Genomic DNA, 20739 nt, shown 5'->3' on the forward strand with positions numbered 1-20739 from the left:
TCAACAATACAGATAAATGTGGTGTTAGTGATATTTGATTAGGTAAATAATGGCACCTCTTTATTTACATACTAATAAAAAAGACGCGTCACAATTTTAACGAAGTATATGCAAAGAAAGAAGAAAATGAAGAGAAGGTAGGATCTCAGAAATTGACTATATCCAAAGATGTGGATCTCCAGATATATGCCAGCATGACAAGATGACGGACCTTCTGAGGATGCAGTGTTGATTTTTATTTTATTTTGTTTATTTTACAGGCTGCGTATTTCTTTTGTCATGATGTATTTTTTTGATTTCTCCTCTCTAAATATTTATTATAACCTTTCAGTAGCACTAATGGAAAGTCATGGGCGTCAAGGAGTTGTGGAGTATCCTGGCACCAGCAGGAGAAAGGAAATCATTATGGGATCTACAAGGAAAAACTGTAGCTGTCGACCTTAGCTGTTGGGTATGTGAAAGCCAAATGGCATTTTCCAATCCAACAGCTCGCCCATATTTAAGGTTAGTGAATGAGTATTAAATCTTTATACAGATAAGATGTGTTGTTTCATTCCTTTTGTTGTCTTAATGACACGCTGTAGTCTAATGTTTCAAATAATTTTGTGTAATATTTAGTGATTTATTGATTTCTGTAAAACTGTGAATAAGAGACGTAAAGAACATAATTTATGATTATGGAATTTACCACATATAACTCTATCCATCACGACTCTGGAACTCAATAAAGAATAATTAACACTTCTGACCAGAGTATATACAATTATTTATTAATACTATAAATATAGTGTAACGGTTTCGACAACTTAACGTTATCTTCATCAGACACTAACTAAAAGAAATATCTTCAAAGCATATAAATATATACTAAAAGTAAAAGTACTAAGATTCATTGTTTGTATGGAAGGCCACCTGAGTTTTGTTTCCTCGGGCCTCATCTACTATGACCCGTCGCACTGTGCAAAAAATGGTCTTCTAAAATCTGCATGATTCAAATAAATATTATTTATAACTGATGTCTTTAATTTCTGGAAACTTCGCTCCTGTACTTCGCTAAAACCAAGGAATTCCTTTGTTCCTAATTAGAAACAACGTTCTTCTTTAGTTTTATTTATTTTTTTCTTTTCGGCTATTTCGGCGAAACGAGTTATCGATCTCCTGAACCATTGGCGTGGGAGACCCGGGTTCCATTCCCGGCGGGAGCTCATGTGGTTTGGACTCCACGTTAATCAGTAGGTCCACGTCTCATATAGCCTCGCTGCTGAACGGGACGTTAAACTCAAAATCAACTCAACGATCTCCTGAACCAATTAAATAACCCCAAAATTTAACGTGTCTCTTTCAAGTTAATAGGAGATGGTAAATCTTTCACAGCCTGGATTTTGCTTTCACTAAATCACATGCCTTGTGAGGTAATGTTATAACCCAAGAATTGAATAGAGTCCTTGAAGAATTTGGATTTCTCTAAGTTAGCTGCAAGACCGGCATCTTGTAAACGTTTTAGAACAATATCAAGACTCTTCAAATAATCCTCCGGCGTCTTACCCATTATTAGAATGTCATTCGCAGAGGAAGCTACATTAGCTCGAAGGTCGTGTCCCAATACTTGATTCAGACATGCTGCCAAAGCAGCACTTCTATTTATCAAACCAAATACCATACAATTATATTTATATAACTGATCTTCAAATGAAAAGGCAGTATAAGGTTTAGAGCTTTCATTCAATAAACTTTGATTATAAGCCGAGACCAAATAAAGATTTCCAAATACTCTGTTCCCTTGTAAGGTACTAAGGATTTCGTCAACATGTGGGTATCTCACTTGCTGCAATTTTTTCTTAAATCGAGAATTTAATTTTCGTATAAAATCGTATTCAATTTTCTTAAATCGAGAACAATTCTCGGACGTTTGCCATCCTTTTTCAGAACCACATGTATAGGGTTCAAGTGTATGCTTTGAGAAGGACGAATAATTTCATTTTCTAACAGTTCATTAATTTGTTTCCTTACTTCCTCTCTAAATTTATAAGACATAATGTAAAACTTAGTTATAATAGGTTGTTCAGTATCAACTTGAACGGAATATGGAAAAAAAATAAAATTTTTCAACATCCCGGAACTTTTGACAAAACTTGTTTGTGTTTATTAAGAATTCCTCTAAAATCTGAAATGAACTTTTCGTGTTCGGTACTTATAGAATCCACGATGTCATCTACATTATCATCGAAAGTTTTATTTTTCTTTATTACCAATTCACTATTATTTATTGACTGGCAATTATCTATTTCAGAGCTAACATTATTCGTAAGAAGCTTACATTGACATGTAAAATTATCGGACGCCGGTAACAAATCTAAAATAATTTTATCATTAAGAGTATTAATGGAAAAGATCTTACTCTCAAAATCTAAAATGACACGTAATTGTGTAAGGAAATCCAAACCTATTAACAGATTTTCATTTAAATCCTTTACGACTAGTATGGGCATAGAAATATAATGATCTTGTAAGGTGATAACAACTCAACTTTTATTTATTACTCTCTTTTTGTGCTAAGCAGTGTAATCAACTAAGATTAAATTACCGACCTTCTTGTAATGTGGTATTCGATATATCTTTAGCAGGATTGGCTGGTTTAGACCAGCTATTTTCCAGAAAAAAAAAAGAAAGAAAGAAACTGGTTTAAACCAAAAAAACGAGAAATGTTCGTAAAAGTGGAATTGTTCGTAAAATCTTCATGAACACACATTTGTGGGTTATCACGTTTCACTCCTGTATATTATTTCTATTATATGCAGACCTAAATTCCCCCTTTCATTACTCAAAAGAGATTATACTACAAAAGCAGCTCGTGTTTTTTATAAGTTTATTAATGTTTCTTTTGTGATTTTTTTATAGTTTGTTATTATTGTTATGCAGTTGCAATCAAAGTAAAATTCTAATTATTGTTTAATTTTAATAATGTTTACTATTGATAAAATACATTGAAATGGCATACTTTTTTGGGGGGAGGGGTCATACAAACCCCACGAGAGGCTTTTTTTTTAAAAAAAAATCAGAAGTGTCTTTGGTATCTATTTATGTATAAATGGGTCAGAACTGAACTGAATTAAAATAATTCGTATCTTTTTCACTTTTCTTACCGATATGCAAATTAAGTCGTCGTATTTCTTTAACTTGGACTAATATAAGTCGTAGTGAACTAACTTCGACTAAATTAGTTCTTCTGTAGTCTGCAGTATTTTGAAATTGTCATATGCAATTCTGTATAATGGTTTCACTTGTGCAACTGTTTATCTCTTTGTCTTTCTGAAATGACTCTTGACAATTATATTAACAAGTGTATAAAGATTAGTACAACGTATTTTTATCAGGAGTCCTTCGTGAGTGAGTCGGCAGACGTATCGCATTTATGGAAAATTAGTTCCGATTTCGAGTTCAAATGGGTGACAATTTCTATAGGATGTAATCCGAGAAGCGGTTTATATTCTGCTTTAAGCTTGTGTGACCCCTTCCAGTATGACCCGGTTGTTGCGTAATAATACCAAGGCGGAACAAACTTATTTCTGTCCATATGCGATATAAATACATGGAGCAAATTATTTAAAGCAAAAAAGACCTGGTTTAAACTAAAATAAAAAAAGGGTTTAAACAAAAGAAACGTTTTTTTTTTTTTTTTTTTTTTTCAGTAAATACCATGGTTTTTGTCAACTCTGATCTTTAGTAAGTTTTTGCCAACAGGAACAAGACATTTCAACAAGTGACGTGCAAGTATCAATCAAAGCATGAATTGAAACACCGTTAACTTTAATATGTGTTTTAGCCGTGCAAAATGTTTTTTATTTTCAGAAAAGTTAATTAAATAATTTAGAATATTATCACTATACCTTATATTATTATTTTAAAAGCCATTAGAATGAGGTGCTGACGTAGTTTTAACCCGTTCCACGCCAGTCGCGTCTAGTTTAAAGAATTGTTACTCAAGGTTTCAATTATACATTCAACAGCACAGTCTTGCCTAATGTGCAATGCGTTATTTCTCTGTATATTTTCTTGGATATTTGTGCCACCTCTAAAAATGTTATGGAATCTAAAATTTAGGGCATTACCATTTCTATTAAATCTAGAATCGGTTGTATTATTATTGTTATTATAAGGAAACCTGTTGCCTTTCGCATTACGACTAGAATCTGTTTTGACATCAATGTTTCGTACAGGTAGGTGGTTAGACTGGTTTCTGGCATTATTGTGTTATCATAATTTGATTTTCAAAATTTTAAACTATCATAAGAAGATGATTAAAATTAATACTTTACGAAGATATAAGAATTTGCTGTAATCAGAAAAATAAAAGCATACGTACTGAAGCGATGATACGAAATTCCGGTTGGTATGGATTTAATAGTTTCAAATGGTTATAGGCTGTGGTCACAAAGTCTGTAAGACTTTCATCTACCTTGGAATCAAAACACCAATTCCTTATCTGTGCATCTCGATTGGGTAGTATAAAATCGTTCTCAAAATTTGCAGTTAATGCCCTTTTAAAATTAGCGTAACTTCGCAAATTACTTTGAATAGCTTAAAACCATAAGGTACAAGGCGGCGACAAAATATGGGGTAAGATTTTAAAAATATTAGACGTATTTACCCCTATCAAATCACATCCTGTTTCCAATTTTTCGAGAAATGTACTTGCCGGAAAATCATCAGAGTGTCCACTAAATTTAGTCATTGTTCTTATTTCACTAAACATAAAATGGGTTTTAGACTTTCTTAATTTGCTAGGTTTTACGTAAGCATAGTATCCCGCTGTACATGAGCATCAGTATTCCATGGCGATCTTCGCTCTTCATTCTTAGTTTTGGAAGTGGAACCCATGTCTTCTATTTCAGGATAATACTCCTGTGAATGCCTAGACTCTTCACAAAGTCGGGTTTCAACTGTATTAAATTCGGCGTTAGGTACGTTTACAAGAAGATTAGGTTGCCATCTACTGTTTCGAATTTCTCCCTCAAGGTTTGTGCTTCTTCCTGGAGTTTCTTAATCGGATTTTAGTAAACACTGACTTTTTTGTGCCGCTTTAACTCATCTTCTTACAACCTCAAAGCTGTGAAAGATTTGTTCCATGTTGATATTTAACTGTTGTGTCATCTGTTCCATATTATGTTCCATTTTAGTATTTAGCTGTAGTGTCATTTGTTTCATTTTAACATCTGTTTGTTAGATTTTAGAATTTAATTGCTGTTCAAGTCGTAATATGATATCAACTGCACTTGATATGTTGGATCCGATGCTGTTGCATTGTTATCTTCTCTTCTAACATTAGTGCTGTCTACAGTTTCTTGAACATTCATTTTGGTATTTCTATATACAAGGAAATCGTGTATCATCGTGTATCATTGATTAGATTACTTCTACTTTTATATTTTGATTTTTGGGATAACGGTGCTTAAATGTACACAAACTGCTTGGTAGAAGAAGAAGAAAAAAGGAAATTATTTGTTGTTGAATAAATAGATGAGAAGACAATGTAAGAAAAAGAATTTTTATCTGGAACGAAGTTGTAAGAAGAGAAAATAAAAGGTAAGATTCATAAAATGATACGTATACATTTATGAAATTAGTCCGTGTTGATATATTATCTGGACTGTGGGCTAAAATAAACCATAAAATGTTTGTTGTTGTTATATTTTAAATGGTGCCGAAAACAGGAAATTTGAGATTAGTTTGAAGTTAACTAAAGCTGTTTCGATATAACTTTCAACAGAATTTATTGTACTAAGTGGAAAACGAATCTATAGAAACAAAAATGAGTATTCCTGGAATTGAAAATACAAATGCAGAAGGTGGTAATATAGAGTTACCAGGTATGAATTCATCAGCGAACGTAACTGATATAAAACAGCGTCAACAACCGACTCACCAAATGGACAGCAAATTTGAACAACTTACCCAGTAAATATCACAGCAACAGCATAAAATGGATACTCAGTTAGAGCAAATGTCTCATCAAATTGAACAAATACAACTAAATATGGATGCCAAGTTTAAGCAAATAGATCAACAACTAAATCATAAGTTGGAACAAACCGATATTAAAATGGAGCAAATTCTGCACCGATTTACGGATGTTCAAAATTCTGTAGAAGTTGTCTAAACCATAGTGAATGAACACAGTAGTCAAATTAAGGAATTGCAAGAAGAGATAAACACTGTTAAAGAAAAGTTTAATATTTTAAACCGTGATCCGGCTCCAGTTGTCAATACTGAACAAATAACATATCAACCTGAAGTAGAAGTAGACGTGGGGGGTTCTTCCAAAGGATATTCAATGAAGGATGACAGCAAAGCTAGCATTTTGATAGATGGAAGAAGAAATCAGTCGCATCACTGTAATAGAAATATTCATGTAAACTCCAATCGTTGTAAGCACATTCGTAAGATTAATCATTTTAGATTTGGTGAGATTAGGTCCTCGACGACATTTAGTGGAAAACAGACGACATTCTGGCCAGTACTTTCTTGGAAAAATTTGAAGATGAATGTTATTTAATGGGAATTGACCAATCTAAATTTTTGAAAATATTACCTCATGTTCTATTATCCCCATGTTCTGTGTGGTTCAAGGCAATCAAGAATAATTTACGTAATTATTTGGATTTTAAGAATGCCTTGCTTACTAACTTTGAGAATGACTTCATGTTGGCCAATAGGGACGCCTAGTTCGGAATCGGCATTTTAATCCGAAAGTGGACCGAAATCTCACTGATTTTGTCATATCTGTGTACAACGAATTAAAATTAATTTATCCATATCAACCGGAATCAAGAGTAATAGCCTCGATACGAATCTTGTTACCTTTCAAGTTACAACAAATGCTGATTTCTGCGCAATGTGTTAATTTTAGTCATCTTATTATGATAGTTCAGAATTTTGAGAGTAAATTTACGTTACAGGCTAATAATAATCGAAATCAAGCAAATCATAATCGTAATCAAGTTAATTATGTATCAGTTCGGAACATTAATGTGAGAGAAGAAGTGTTCGTAATGTGAGAAATAAAAGTAGATTCAATGGTAATGAAAATAGAGTTGAACCTAATTTTACTGGTAGTAGAACCGAATATAATTTTAGAAGGAAATGGAACAACAACTGTAATGCTTTTCGGAACCAAGCGAATGACAGATCTAATTTTACCCGAAATGGATTTCACAATAGATTCATAGGTGACAGAAATTATCAAAATAGAAATCGGAATATTGTTGAAGCAAATAATATACAGAATTGTATACAAGATTGTGGCATACAATGCAACTTAATCGAACTCTTTGGCAATATAACTTAAGCTAATGTTATGGCGTCCGACAAAACGTATTCAATTTGCTTTTGTTTATTTTCACTTTGAATACAATTATAATTTCATTTGTCATTCGTACTTGGTTTGAATCCTATGCAAATAATAAAAATGATGGATACTAGATTTCAGCATGTTGTGATATGAATACGAATACCGTTTACTAAAAGTTACGATAGATATGCTTGAATAAATAAAACATGTTATACGGTATTCTAACCTACATAAACTTTGCCGATTCTTAATATAATAATTTCTTTATTTGTATTGTTCCTGATAATGATATTGTTCAAGTTTTGTTTTATTTCACTTTGAATATTGTTATAATTTCTTTGTAATTCGTACTTCTGAATTCTATGCTATTTACATCTATGTATTGATACAAATATTGTTTATCAGTATTGTACTTATGCCCAAATGGAAGAAATAAGTTATATAGTATGTCAACATATACTGAGTGGATTTATCAATGAACTCCCATAATATTGATTTGAAGAATGTTTGTTAGGACCTAAATAATTGATAAATTGATCATATTTAAAAAAAAAATTTAGTCCTCTTCATCGATAATTTCATATAATTAGAGTGGAAATGATTATTAAATAAATGTAAGAATGAAATGAAATGAAATTAACATATATGTACTGTAAAGTATATATACGAGGACTATTCAAAAAGTAATGTATGCATGTATGTATAAATATGTATCGGTCCAAGATTCTTTCTTGAATTGTAGCCAATTAAAGAAGTCCGTTGGTAGTCATTGATACAACGATATCGGCTTAAATGCATACAAACTGTTTGATAGAAGAATAAGATAAAATGCAATTATATGTTGCTGAATAGATAGATGAGAGGACAATATAAGAAAAAGAATTTTTATCTGTAACGAAGTTGTAAGAAGAGAAAATAATAAAAGGTAACATTCATAAAATGATATGTATACATTTATGAAATTAGTCCGTGTTGATATATTATCTGGACTGTGGGCTAAAATAAACAATAAAATGTTTGTTGTTGTTATATATACACCTTATTGTTGTTACTTAACAGAGTGTAATCCGTTTTGAGCTACTGTTTATAACGTATCTGAGATTGTTATACTTCTGCTTCCAAGTAATCTCATGGTTTGAATTTTATTTGCAGTTTTTAGTGAAATGCAAAGGAGTTCGCCAGACACACGAAATCCTAAATGATCCAGTTCATTATAGAGTAAATGTGTTTTCTTAGTTCTGGTGCGTAAATAATTTTTTCTGAAACGCTGAAATGGATTCCAATTCTGAAAGTGACTGGTGCCAATTGAAAGAGCCAATTACTAGGTTGCCTGAATGGAAGTTATCCTCTGAAACCATTCTCGCTGTATAAATAAGACCTATGCAGATGTAGTGTCCATTACACATCGTAAGAAGCGATATGATTCTATTGTATGATTGAGCTCAAAAGTCATTGTATTGGTACTCTTTGGATGTAATAAAATTTTGAAGTAGTTTCTAGAGATGACAATTGTGGATCCTAAGGCTTTTCCTTTCAGCATGTGTACATCTTCAATTGATTGAAAAAGTATACGAAAGTATTTCGTATAAAAATTATACTTTTGAAGATTTAAAACAATGCAGAAATCTGACGAATAGCGTTTCTTTACTATTAGCAGAAGAGATAAAAATTAACCATAGTACTCTTCAGCAGTTTTAGTCTAAAAGCTGCTGAATCTGCCTATCTATTTGTGGTTGGACGGCCGGTGGAATTGATGATGATCTGTCATCGAATGCCTGTTTTATCTGTTCGAATTTTATGTGTATCGTTTAAAATATTCATTCCATTTCTTCTAGTAAATAAGCGAAGACCTCTTTGTATTTGCAAAATAAATTATATACTGCATTCTTTTGAGAGTCAGTTAAATTTGGATTGCTGTCGGAGCGATTACTCTTGAAAGATTTTGCTGTTCGTTTCTGTCTTCCTTGAATTTCTTTTCCCGTTCTAAAGGAGTTTTAATTTTCTTCCTTAGCTTTATCTCCGTTTATTTGAAGAGCAACTTCTTCCAAATTTGTTTCCACAAGCACCATTGACGTGTTCTTCTCCAGGATAACGGGAATATTCATTGGATTTTAAATCAACGTAAGGTTCCTTGGGACAGTTAGTGCCTGTAAACGAAAATGGTTTTGCAGGGTTCGTAGAGTAGAGACGATGTAAAATACTGCATCGAGTTTTTGATTCTTTTTCATTACAAACTGAATGACGGTCTTCAGTATTGTACACATATCTGCCTTAGCCTGTTGACGCATTGAATGAATGACCTTTTGTTATATTGCATTCTTCTCTTCTTTCGGAAATGTGGGTTTTCTTGGAATTCGGTAGAATGATAGTGTTGTTTTTTCATGTCGATTTTTGCGTGTAGTCTTTTCAAGAGATGGCCAACAATAGGGTTGTAATTTTCCTGTTGCTAGATTCAAAAATAATGAGAAAAGACAGTCACCAATCCGGAATTTAATGTAGGCAATCTGCTTCAGTTTAATAATCTCATTTGAAATACCTCTAATGTTTGTTTTCAATGGAATTAACTTGCAATTTGAAGTTAACTAACAAGTTTTTGTTTCGGTCACAAAGATAAATAGAATTATCCAGTGTCAGTTGTCATATTCAGGGTATTTGCATTGACTCTGATGTTAATTAATAATCTGATGTCTGTGGTGCTCAAACTAGTATTTTCTGTCCGATCGCACTGCGTCGTTTGACTAAGAAAACTTAAAGAGAATTCTTTACGGTAATAAATGGTTTTTGAAGGTCGCCTATTGTGTCCTTGTTTACTCTGCTCTTCATGGATGGCCCACGAGAGTTTCTTCGGCCCTTAAGGCGAGCTTCCACGTTTCCCTGAGTTTGACCGTATGTGGAAGCTCTGGGCCCTTGCTTGCAAAAATTAGCGCATACAGAAATCTTGTCATTCTGTTAAAAAGTATTATTACTATTCGTACTATTTTTTTCGTTTGTTGTTATTATTATTGCCAGAATTGTGTCTATTTCTTCTTTGGTTGGTGTTACATCCGGTCATGTTGCGTCTATTTTGTGAACTCTGCATTTTGTTTTGTGCGACCATTATAGAAATTCATCCATCTGATTCGCTATTTTGAATATATTGTTAGGATTATTAACTTCTCGAGAGTATGGATTTTGGGTGGAAATTCGTGGTGAAGGTTGTAATATTTGAGATTTAGGAGGAACGTTTTGTAACGTCGAAGAGGGCAAAGTTTGCAAATATTGAGGTTGATAATAATTTGAAATGGCTTGAGAAGTTTGAATTTTAGAAATTCTTTGTTCCATTTTGCAGAAGAGTACTAGAATTATAAATATTAGGATTGTTAAATTCATTCAAAGATGGTGATGAGGTTCGTGGTGGCTGACCATAAAAGTAATAGATCGCTTGCGAGAGTTCGATGTAATCCCACTTCCTTATCAGATCCTGGGCTGGTTCGAGAGAGCGGAGATGAGTCTGAAGAGCTTACAACCTTTGGAATGTTAAGAGTGCTATCTTCTGTAAGAAGTTAGCTCGAATCCGAGAGACAAAATGTATTTTTTTTTCTGCTTTTCCGTAGCCTGAAGCATCAGTTGACAAATTGCCCTCAATTTCCTCAAACAATTAGTTTACTTTTCCCTTCCCGGACCTGAAAAATTTAGAGTTCAGCCTTTTATCTGGTAATTTCAGATGATTTAGAGAAGTCAACTTCCAGTGGGGACACTCGGGTGAAAAAGTGTAAAATATTTTTCAAGCCATTCATCATCAGTAAGGTTTTACTGAGTTTTCCCTGTTCACACTAGACAAATGCCGGGATGGTACCTAACTTATAGGTCCCAGGCCACTCTCTTTATTCCTTCCCTTTCCTTGGATAGTGTGATTGCCGAGAGACGTCATTCCTCATACGTGACTAGCTAACCTGGCCATAGACACCGAAAGCCCAGAAATCTAATTTCTATTTCTAATCCCTAACGACTTAAAGAAATTAATTTCCTTTTTACCTGTTCCTATGTTAGCGCATTCAGTTGATATTGTCTTTGCAATTGAGAGACCACATCTAAAGCGACGTCTTAAAGGTATATGAATAGATCTTTTATTTCTTTCATTTTTAGGTCCACCCCTGTAAAATTACTAGATCAAATAGCATGAAAAATCTGTCTGGATCTTCCGTTATTCGTTCAAAGTACGTAAGTGCGGCATATTGAAAGGTAATTTAAAGCCTGATTCTACCGTGTGTTATGTGTTTTTTCCCTGCCACGTGTTTTTACCCGTTCTAGCTCTATGCATGAAAATCTACCAGACGAATTAACTCTACTGTTAAATTTTCAAAATGCTTCCCACGGGGAGCGAACGATTATTTTATCAAGGGTGAATTTCTCCGTCCAAAATATTAAAATTTCACTCCGAACATTTTTTTTCTTCTGATGCGTATTATTCCAAGTACTTTAGTCTCAAGTTAAAAAAAAAAAAAAAAAAAAAAAAAAAAATCTAAAATGTTTGTAATGATACAACATTACAGATCATTTTTGGTGTATTTTGAACTAAAAGAATAGATCTCATTAACAGTTAGTTTTATTTATTTATTTATTTTTTCCTTTTCCTTTCACCATTCCACTAAAATTATTTGCAGTTCACAGTAAGAAACTGCAGTGAAAATATTCCCGAAAGCTGTAAGTACGGCTCAGAAAGAGGGAACCGATATTGACATCACGCCAACACAGCTTGTTTCTGTTGCAGTGACGTAAGCAGTTAGTTTTTGCATTGTTTGAAGCTTTGCATCTCCGCAACTATGAAATATTTGTCTGAGATTTTTGGTATGTGCTATAGTTTAAGACTAGTTTTATACGATTGTATCATTAATTTACAGTTTGGGATCAGAAAGGAAATGTCTGTTGGTAGAGGAAACGAAAAAATAAAATAAAACTTTCAATCTGAAAATTCATTACAAGCATATATTATTTTCTATCCAAAAATGTGATCGTTACCAGCAATTGATTTTGTTGCAATTCATTATTTTAAATGTCATCATTTTTACATTAACATCATTAAATTATTATTGTTTGGTGTATAGTTCTAGCTTAGTTTTGTTTGCTAGACAGAAACATTGGAATATTAGTCAATTTGTTTTTTGTTTAGTGAAGTTAATTTGTTAAACAAGTAATATTTTTGTTGTAGGAATTTGTTTTTTCGTACATCGTGTCTGCTTCTTTTGGGAGTCAAACTTGTCTTTGTCATAGATGGCAAAGCACCTAGCTTAAAATTGGACACTATGGAAAGAAGAAACGACCTCATGAAACGTAGAAAGAAAGCTTACCAATTAGTGGCGTCACAAACGACAGGAAACCAGGCGAAACAAGCTTCTGATGGTTCTAGGTCACGATTTCTGGTATTACTCAAGCAGGTAAGGGTTAAGAGCATTGGAATAATGTGGTAATGGTCACAAGTATACAAAAAAGTAAATAAGGATAAATATAAACAAAAAAATTGGCTACTTACCATTGAATATCCCCCCATGCGCCCATGTAATTATAAGGATAAATATTATTTTCAAATTGAAACAGCTAGTCATCTTAAATAAGCAATGAAGAGTTAGGAAATTCTACTCCTAACTTACAGCATTATGAAACATTTCAAAATTACAACTGTCCAAATAAGTTCTATAAAATTTCCACGCCTCGGAAATAAATTATCAGACATGCAGAACATGAATTGCTCGAATTCCTAGCTTAATAGTTGGGAAATCACGGACAAATTAAGTAACAAATTCAGGCCTTTCTAAATGAACGTTTCAGAGTCATTACAAATAATTGTTTTACGTTACATCATACACTTAACAAACGAAACTTAATTTAAAAAGGTTAACTATGTTATTATGCTTTCTGTATAAAATTTAGATCCGCGAGAAATAACAAATAATAGTAAATAAATAAGTAAATAAATAAAAAAATATTACCAACACATTCATACAATATATAGCATTGGCGCACGTTGGTTTTCCTACTAACTTGATATTTGTTGTATTCATTGTCTCTAAACGACAATTTCAAGTAGTTCTTCGAATTGAAATCGAGAATAGCAGTTTGGTTATGAACCAGACTAATGTAAACAGACCGATTAACATAATTCGAGAATCTAAACTAACTAGCTTTACGGACACTTATACTGGACATCTAATATCAAATCTAATGCTAGAAGAGTAACTACAAAGGCATAAGTAATAAAGACAGCTATAAGACAATGATACTTCTTCATATATTTTCATTATTGTGGTATTGAATCATGAACATCTTAACATACACTATTACTAGAGACACGATTTTTTGGTGACACGCGAAAACGCGAAATGTATCAGTTTTGTATGAAAATGTTGAGTACGTAAAGTATATATTTTGTTCACTATTTGTTAGGCCATATAACGATCGCGATTTAAACGCCAAATTCTGTCGAATTAGCAAAATTTGCAACAAGTCTCGATATTCCACGAAATTTACGCAAAAGTGACAATATTTCGACGTTTTTACGATATTCATTACCATTATTTCTCCCTTCTGCATATTTAACCGTCAATAAACGCTACTAGTTGGTCATTTGTCGATCAGCATGGAATATGGGGTGATACCAATAAAAATAAGTAACTACTCCTGAGAAGTCCTACTCGAGAATCGAAGTAAATACACCTGGAGTAATCTCCTCCCTCAATTTCGTATCAATAAAACGACCCACTATTCAGGTCTAGACTGCTCCAGATTTGTGAACGTTCACTCGCGTTTCCTCTGCGCGTAGCTAGTGAGTCATATCAATAAAAAGAGTGTTTACTCATTTCTCTCATCTGTCGGGCGGTCATTTTGTTGTGATTAACCTATGGCGTAGTATCCTAAACACCATGGAAGGGACAAGTAGCAACGACAGTTTCAGTCAAAGTGCATTTGTGAATATTATAAAAGAGTTTCCAGGGGTACTTTCGAAGTCACAGCTATAAGAAAGTAAACGAAAAAAAGCTGAAGCTTTGAAAGCAATTACAGTGAAAAGCAACGAAATATCAAATGCACTAATGACTGAGATACAAATCTAAAAGAAAATCTTTAATATTCGAGCGAGAAAAAAAAAAAAAAAAAAAAAAAAACTAATCGGAAAAAGGGAAACAAGAAAGTAATATTGAAACCATGAGAACGAACCTATTGGAGCTGATGGATGTTGATTCGAATCCAGCAATATCAAGATTAACACGACAAGCGCATATCACGTGTTGTCCAAGGTCTTTTGCAGATTGTTTGGCTACAAAATCAGACACTTGGTCCCTTTGTTTTCTCTTTAAAAAGTCCAGTCAGTCACGTCATAAAGCACGTCCATTTGATTGCGTTTTCCACATCATACGTGTCCCCTGTCACCTTGACATAAACAAAATGCATTCACATGTATACTCCCTTTCCTATCAACGTTGAGTTGATTTTGAGTTTAACGTCCCTTTCAGTAGCTAGGCTATATGAGAGGACCTACTGATTAACGTGGCATCCGAACACATGAGCTCCCGCCGGGAATCGAGCGCAGGTCTCCCACGCCAAAGGCAGGTACGCTAACCGCTTAACCACGACGGAGCTCTATTAACGTATTCGTCTCCAAAATACTAGGTTTCTTTATCGCCATGTGTGTATATAGTCAGTGCTCTTATAGCATTCGGAAATGTACAGTATATCGTTCTTGCCACTCTGTCTTTGCTGCTTGCATATTACGCACATTTGCCGTAAACAATCCAGTTTTCAGATTTCGCAATAATCGCATCCATTACACTTGTAGTAGTCATAGACACAGTACTTTGAGTCACACCAGAATCTTCTGACACTCCGACCTGCAATCTCGGATCACTCACGTAACGCATTTTCTTTCATGAACCTATAATATTTTTTGTAATCACCATTCGCAACATTTCTATGCAGTTTATAAGTTTTTCTACGCTGCGAAACAATAATATACTCAGTCATATTTCGCACGGAGTCACCCACTGAGCTTGCTCCACAAATTTGGAGAAGTTACTTGCAGCACAGAGGAGTCTCTGATTTTTATTGATATGAATCGCGGAGTAGTTACTCGGCTCGAGAATAGAGGCGTGGTTTCTCCAAAGGGGCGCGGCTTCTTCGAGGTCAGCCGAGACGAGCAGTGCTCAGTTCTCATTTTATTGATACCAATGCGAGTAACTACTTCAAAATTGGGAATAATGAATAACTTCTCCGTTTTATTGATATCACCCATGGAACTGCCGGATGCCTGGCGCCAGCCCTCCCTCAGTTTGTCTGTTTTCTTGACTGCAACGAATGTGGTCACCGAATTGCCTCGTGTACTTCTGAACGGCAAAGCAACCGGTACAATGCCGAAAATCACATGTTTCGATAGAGCACAAGAATTTAAAGATCGTAGTTATTACGTTTTTGATGCACGTCAAAAAGTAGTTATGTATAAATTTGATAATGTTTAGACTATTGGACTAGAATATTGCGATTCGTGTGTGAAGCACAATAAAAGCGAAAATCACAGTTCTTGTTTTGTGTTACAGATAAAAGAATAAATTTAACACCAGAAAACATTGAAACAATGCTTATGTGTTATTTGCATAAGCAAACTATAAACACTAAAGTTATTTTTTTCTTTTAATGTTCTCTATTTCGTGTTCTTTCTTTCTTTCTTTTTCTTTTTGTTTTAATGATACTTTTATTCAATGAGGATACTTAGTGTGATTTTTTTAAAAAGCAATTATTATTTAATATAGTCATGCATGAGCTCATGTCATGATGATTGATGAGTGGAAATTAAGGTGAAGTAAAGGGAAGGTAATTGTAATTGCCAAGGAAAATATGTTCTTACATTGAATTTTTATTCACCGATTTTATTCCGTTTTACGTATGGTATATTTTTGTAACGAAATTACGAGTTCTTATTTACCACAAATCTCTATTACGCATTCGTTTACGATTTATTCACTTGTAACTACTTCGAGCCCCTTGATCTGATGTACTAATACAAAAAGAAGTGACTCCAGTTCTAGACAATATCGATGTTCACAAACATCTCATCTTTAATCACTGGAATTGCAATTTACCATTTATTGTTGAAGCAAAAGACAATGACAATGCACAAAACACCCATTTTCTTAAGATGCTTTCCAATTTGCATCAAAAGCTTAATATCTCCCTCTTCTCCAAGCGCTTACTTCCTCTCTTACTGCAGCATGACATTCCCTTAGCATCACAAGAATGTCATCCTTTTTTCCAATCGCGTAATTTATTTACCAATTCTGTCCAACTACTTACTCCAGTTACGTTCTTATTTACTCATGCCTACTTTATGATATTTTTGCTTTTGAAGCAACTATTGTACAGTGGATTTTCTGAAACTGTCTCCATCATTAAATGAACATTTTCCCTTCTAAGTTTTCTTTATCGATTTAACTATGACGGATACACTTTTGTCCAAGGTATGCTCACTCTTGATGCTGTAATCGAGACCAATCTTCTGAGTAAATGCACACATGTGATTATATCTTAAAACTGTATTTTTCGAAATCAGCATTAGAAACTGAAAGTACCAGTTAACATTCAATCTCCTATATAACTCATTTCCTAGAAGTATATACATTCAAGTGTAGGAATGCCCTTGCACAACGAATTATTTCACTATGATCGGTTGTTGAATCCACTGGCAATATATGTAAACACATGTGTACGAAATCTTGTATACCAAACAGCGGTAAAGATGCTACTCATCCCTGGAAATGTTAAGGAGCTTTGTTGTCTCTTGGTAACCAAGTTTTATCACAAAGATCATCCAATATAGACATTGTTGTTGTTCTTTATGATTCATTTCTCATTCTCTACTCATCCTGCCTCCAGCTTGTAGGTGTTCGACTTGAGTCTCTAATTCCAGTCCTCATACATCTTGTTTTTAATTTTGTAGAAATCCATTATCGCAACTCCAAAGGCATTTTCATGGCGATACTGAGCAACTGTAATGCATCAAAATTCTGTCTATCTGTTGGAACTACAATCAAGATTAGCAGAATGACTATGTACCAGATTAACACAGATAGTCCTAGTAAATACCTAGAGATTCTAAACTGACTCAATTTCAACATCAGGTCTGATCTAAGGACTATCTAAAAGACATAAGTATCAGACAATGGTCCTTCACCATCCATTTTCATATTAACGCTTGTCTTCTCCAAGAACACCTTTTACATATTTTGCACTCGTGAATGAATCCACATATAACGACTTAAAGTCACTATTTCTGATATCCTTTAAAAACAAATAAATCAAGACGATCCTGACATTTACTACCTTTTGAATATTTACATATTCCAGTGGATTTACTTAGATAAGGAACAAGGATTTTAAGTATCTCGTGTTAGCATTAACGGCTTATTATTGTAGTAACACAGGAATGGCAGTATACTATATAACGCATCTACCTGAGAATAACATCTAAGTCTTCTGATTTCAAGTCATAGGTGCGATAATAATGAGATTATATTGAACTATTTTTATTGGGTACTGATTTTTCGGGAGCTTAAGTTTGATGGTTAAGATTAAGAATAAAGCTATAACGATAGTTAAGGTGATAAAGTAATGAATCAATACCTCTCATTTCTTGTAGGAAAGAAATAACAACGTGGAACTCGTTTTCATCCATCAATACGTGATGCCATGATCAGTAATAGGTACCACCTCCTGTTGAATAGTTGCGCAGCTGTGCGGAAGGCATCTTTTTGTCATGTAGAAATTTGTCTATTTTATTTATGGAAAAAGGAAATCTATAATGTGGTTAAAAAATACATGTACAATAGGTATATCTTCTGTTTCGTATTTTTCATTTGAATTTCCTGTGATTGTTAAGCACACAAAGAAAATATTGTTTATGTATATGCATGTGAAGATAAATTAGTCATAATTGATTATTAAGATTACGCTAGTAGGCGCATGTAATGTTAGTACGTACGTTACTCCATTTGACAGCCCTTGAACGAAGCGAATTTTTGTGCTGCTTTTAGAGTTGTTCGCAAGAACGATTATCTCGGCCTAGCTCGTTAATGGAGTCAGTCCTTTAACAATTTCACCGATGATGATGATTTTAACTGTGGCGGTCTATATCCTACTCATTGATAAATGTATGTTTCGTTTGATCCTCCTTACTGTCTTTAACAGGGTTTATTTCTTGCACAAAGGATTTAGAAATGTTATTCGCGTGTTGTAATCAATTTTGAAAATACATTTCCTCTTGGGTTTTTACGTAAAAGCCAACCATTCTATATTAGAACTTGCAAGCTTCCATTCATCGTATGTATATACAGTGTGTTTCAAAACAACACTGACAACGTTTGGGAGGTGATTCCTGACACCAACATAAGACAAAAAGTATAGAGCAACCTGGGTGCACAAATGCTCCCTTTCGAAGTTATAAGCTGCCGAAAACGAACTTGAAAGGTTCATAGCTTCAAACTATGGTACCTACCGTAGTCGGGTCAAGACTTCACTTAGGAACTAATATATGCACTATCCAAAAATACATGTTTCTGAATCCTAAGATACTCATGCAACAATTTTTATAAAGGGAGTTTGACTACGGACAGACAATTAAAGATACTCATCAATTACCTCTATATAGAAGTTGTTGCGGAAATACCGCAAGACTGTGAAACATGGATGTTTGGATAGGGCACATACCTAGTTCCTAAGTGAAATTTAGACCTGACTACGGTAGTTCCCATGGACGTAAAGTTAATTCTTTCATGTTTTCGGCAGTCTATAACTCCGAAAGGAAGCATTATATATATATATATATATATATATATATATATAGTTTTTAGAGAAACACTGGACTATTTTTCATGCAGTACAATTATCAGTTGGGTTAGTCATGATGGAGGAGAAAATCTGCACCTGACTCGGTGTTCTAAAACTCAATGTTCAAGTTGGAAGTGTAAATGAGTCAGAGAAGTTGTTGAAGTTTATTCTAATGTATCTCAAACCACGTTTAAACAGATCTCACCGAGTATATTGGCGCATTTTCATTTTGAAAACTGCGTTCTTGACAATATCTGAATTACTCGCATTATTTCATAATAATACAATACCACAAAATTCTAGCTCACAACACAGAACTGCTGTTAAATCGGCAGTCGAAACCTTGGTTTCTTTGGGTCATATTACTCTCTTACAGCCACTGGCATCTATCAGGTTTCGAAATCGCAATTTAACTATGGATGTTAAGGTTATTCACCTGTCGTCGGACTATTATTGTAGAAACACATAGTTTCGAATGTTGGTTAAAATCTGCAGTCAATTGTGGAACATTATCTCCGTCATTCTGTATACCATCATCACATTACACTATTACTCTCGGTGTACTTAAGAAACTAGAAGTCTTTGGATACACTTGGTCGAATTAACTTCATACCCACAATTTGATTTCTTGAAAATGAGAGAGCGCGTACTTTCCTTATTCCAGACGCAAATCTGCGCTTTACAAAGTTATTCAATAAACAACCGGAATAGTTATATAAAGATACGAAGTTTGTGCTTCTTTTTGTTATTTTTTCGTGGTGACCTAGAACTATTATCAGATGGGCCTGACACCTCTGCCCCGCGAACGGGATACTGGGAATCAGTGAAACAAGATGCCAGCACTCTTGTTGATTTGCATCAACGTGGAACAGCGGAGTGTCATAGAGACATAATTTTGTGGTAAATAAGAACTCGTAATTTCGTTATAAAAATATACGTAAAGCGGGATAAAATCGGTGAATAAAAATTCAATGTGAGAACACTATTTTCCTTGGCAATTACAATTACCTTCCTTTTATTTCACCGTAATTTCCACTCATCAATCATCATGACATGAGCTCATGCATGACTATATTAAACAATATTTGATTTTTTTAAAAAATAACACTAGGCATCGTCATTGAATAAAAGTATTATTTAAACAAAATCAAAGAAAAAACATGAACACAGAGAACATTAAAAGAAAAAATAACTTTAGTGTTCATAGTTTACTTATGCAAACAACACATAAGCATTGTTTCAATGTTTTCTGGTGTTAAATTTATTCTTTTGTCGGTAACACAAAACAAGAACTTTGTTATTTTCGCTTTTATTGTGCTTCACACACGAATCGCAATATTCTAGTCCAATAGTGTAAATATTACAAAATGTACACATAACTAATTTTTGACGTGCATCAAAAACGTAGTAACTACGATCTTTAAATTCTTGTACTCTATCGAAACATGTGATTTTCGACATTGTACCGGTTGCTTTGCCGTTCAGAAGTACACGAGGCAATTCTCGGACCACACTCGTTGCAGCCAAGAAAACAGACAAACTGGGAG

The 20739-nt window shown here is 33.8% G+C and overlaps 1 protein-coding gene across 6 annotated transcripts in view; it reads left to right on the forward strand.

Annotated features, from left to right (window-relative positions):
• LOC145693431 (flap endonuclease GEN-like) overlaps positions 1-20739 on the forward strand; it is an 81837-nt gene that overhangs the window by 8921 nt on the left and 52177 nt on the right. For all 6 annotated transcript variants that reach the window (XM_081769421.1, XM_081769420.1, XM_081769419.1 and 3 more), the window contains exons 2-3: positions 332-504; positions 12537-12762. In XM_081769421.1, the coding sequence (XP_081625547.1) occupies positions 350-504; positions 12537-12762 (381 nt within the window). In that variant the 5' untranslated portion in view covers positions 332-349. The remainder of the gene's footprint in view (positions 1-331; positions 505-12536; positions 12763-20739) is intronic.

The sequence above is a fragment of the Thermobia domestica genome, chromosome 8 (assembly GCF_964235325.1).
Source record: "Thermobia domestica chromosome 8, izTheDome1.hap1.1, whole genome shotgun sequence".
Classification (NCBI taxonomy): Eukaryota; Metazoa; Arthropoda; class Insecta; order Zygentoma; family Lepismatidae; genus Thermobia; species Thermobia domestica.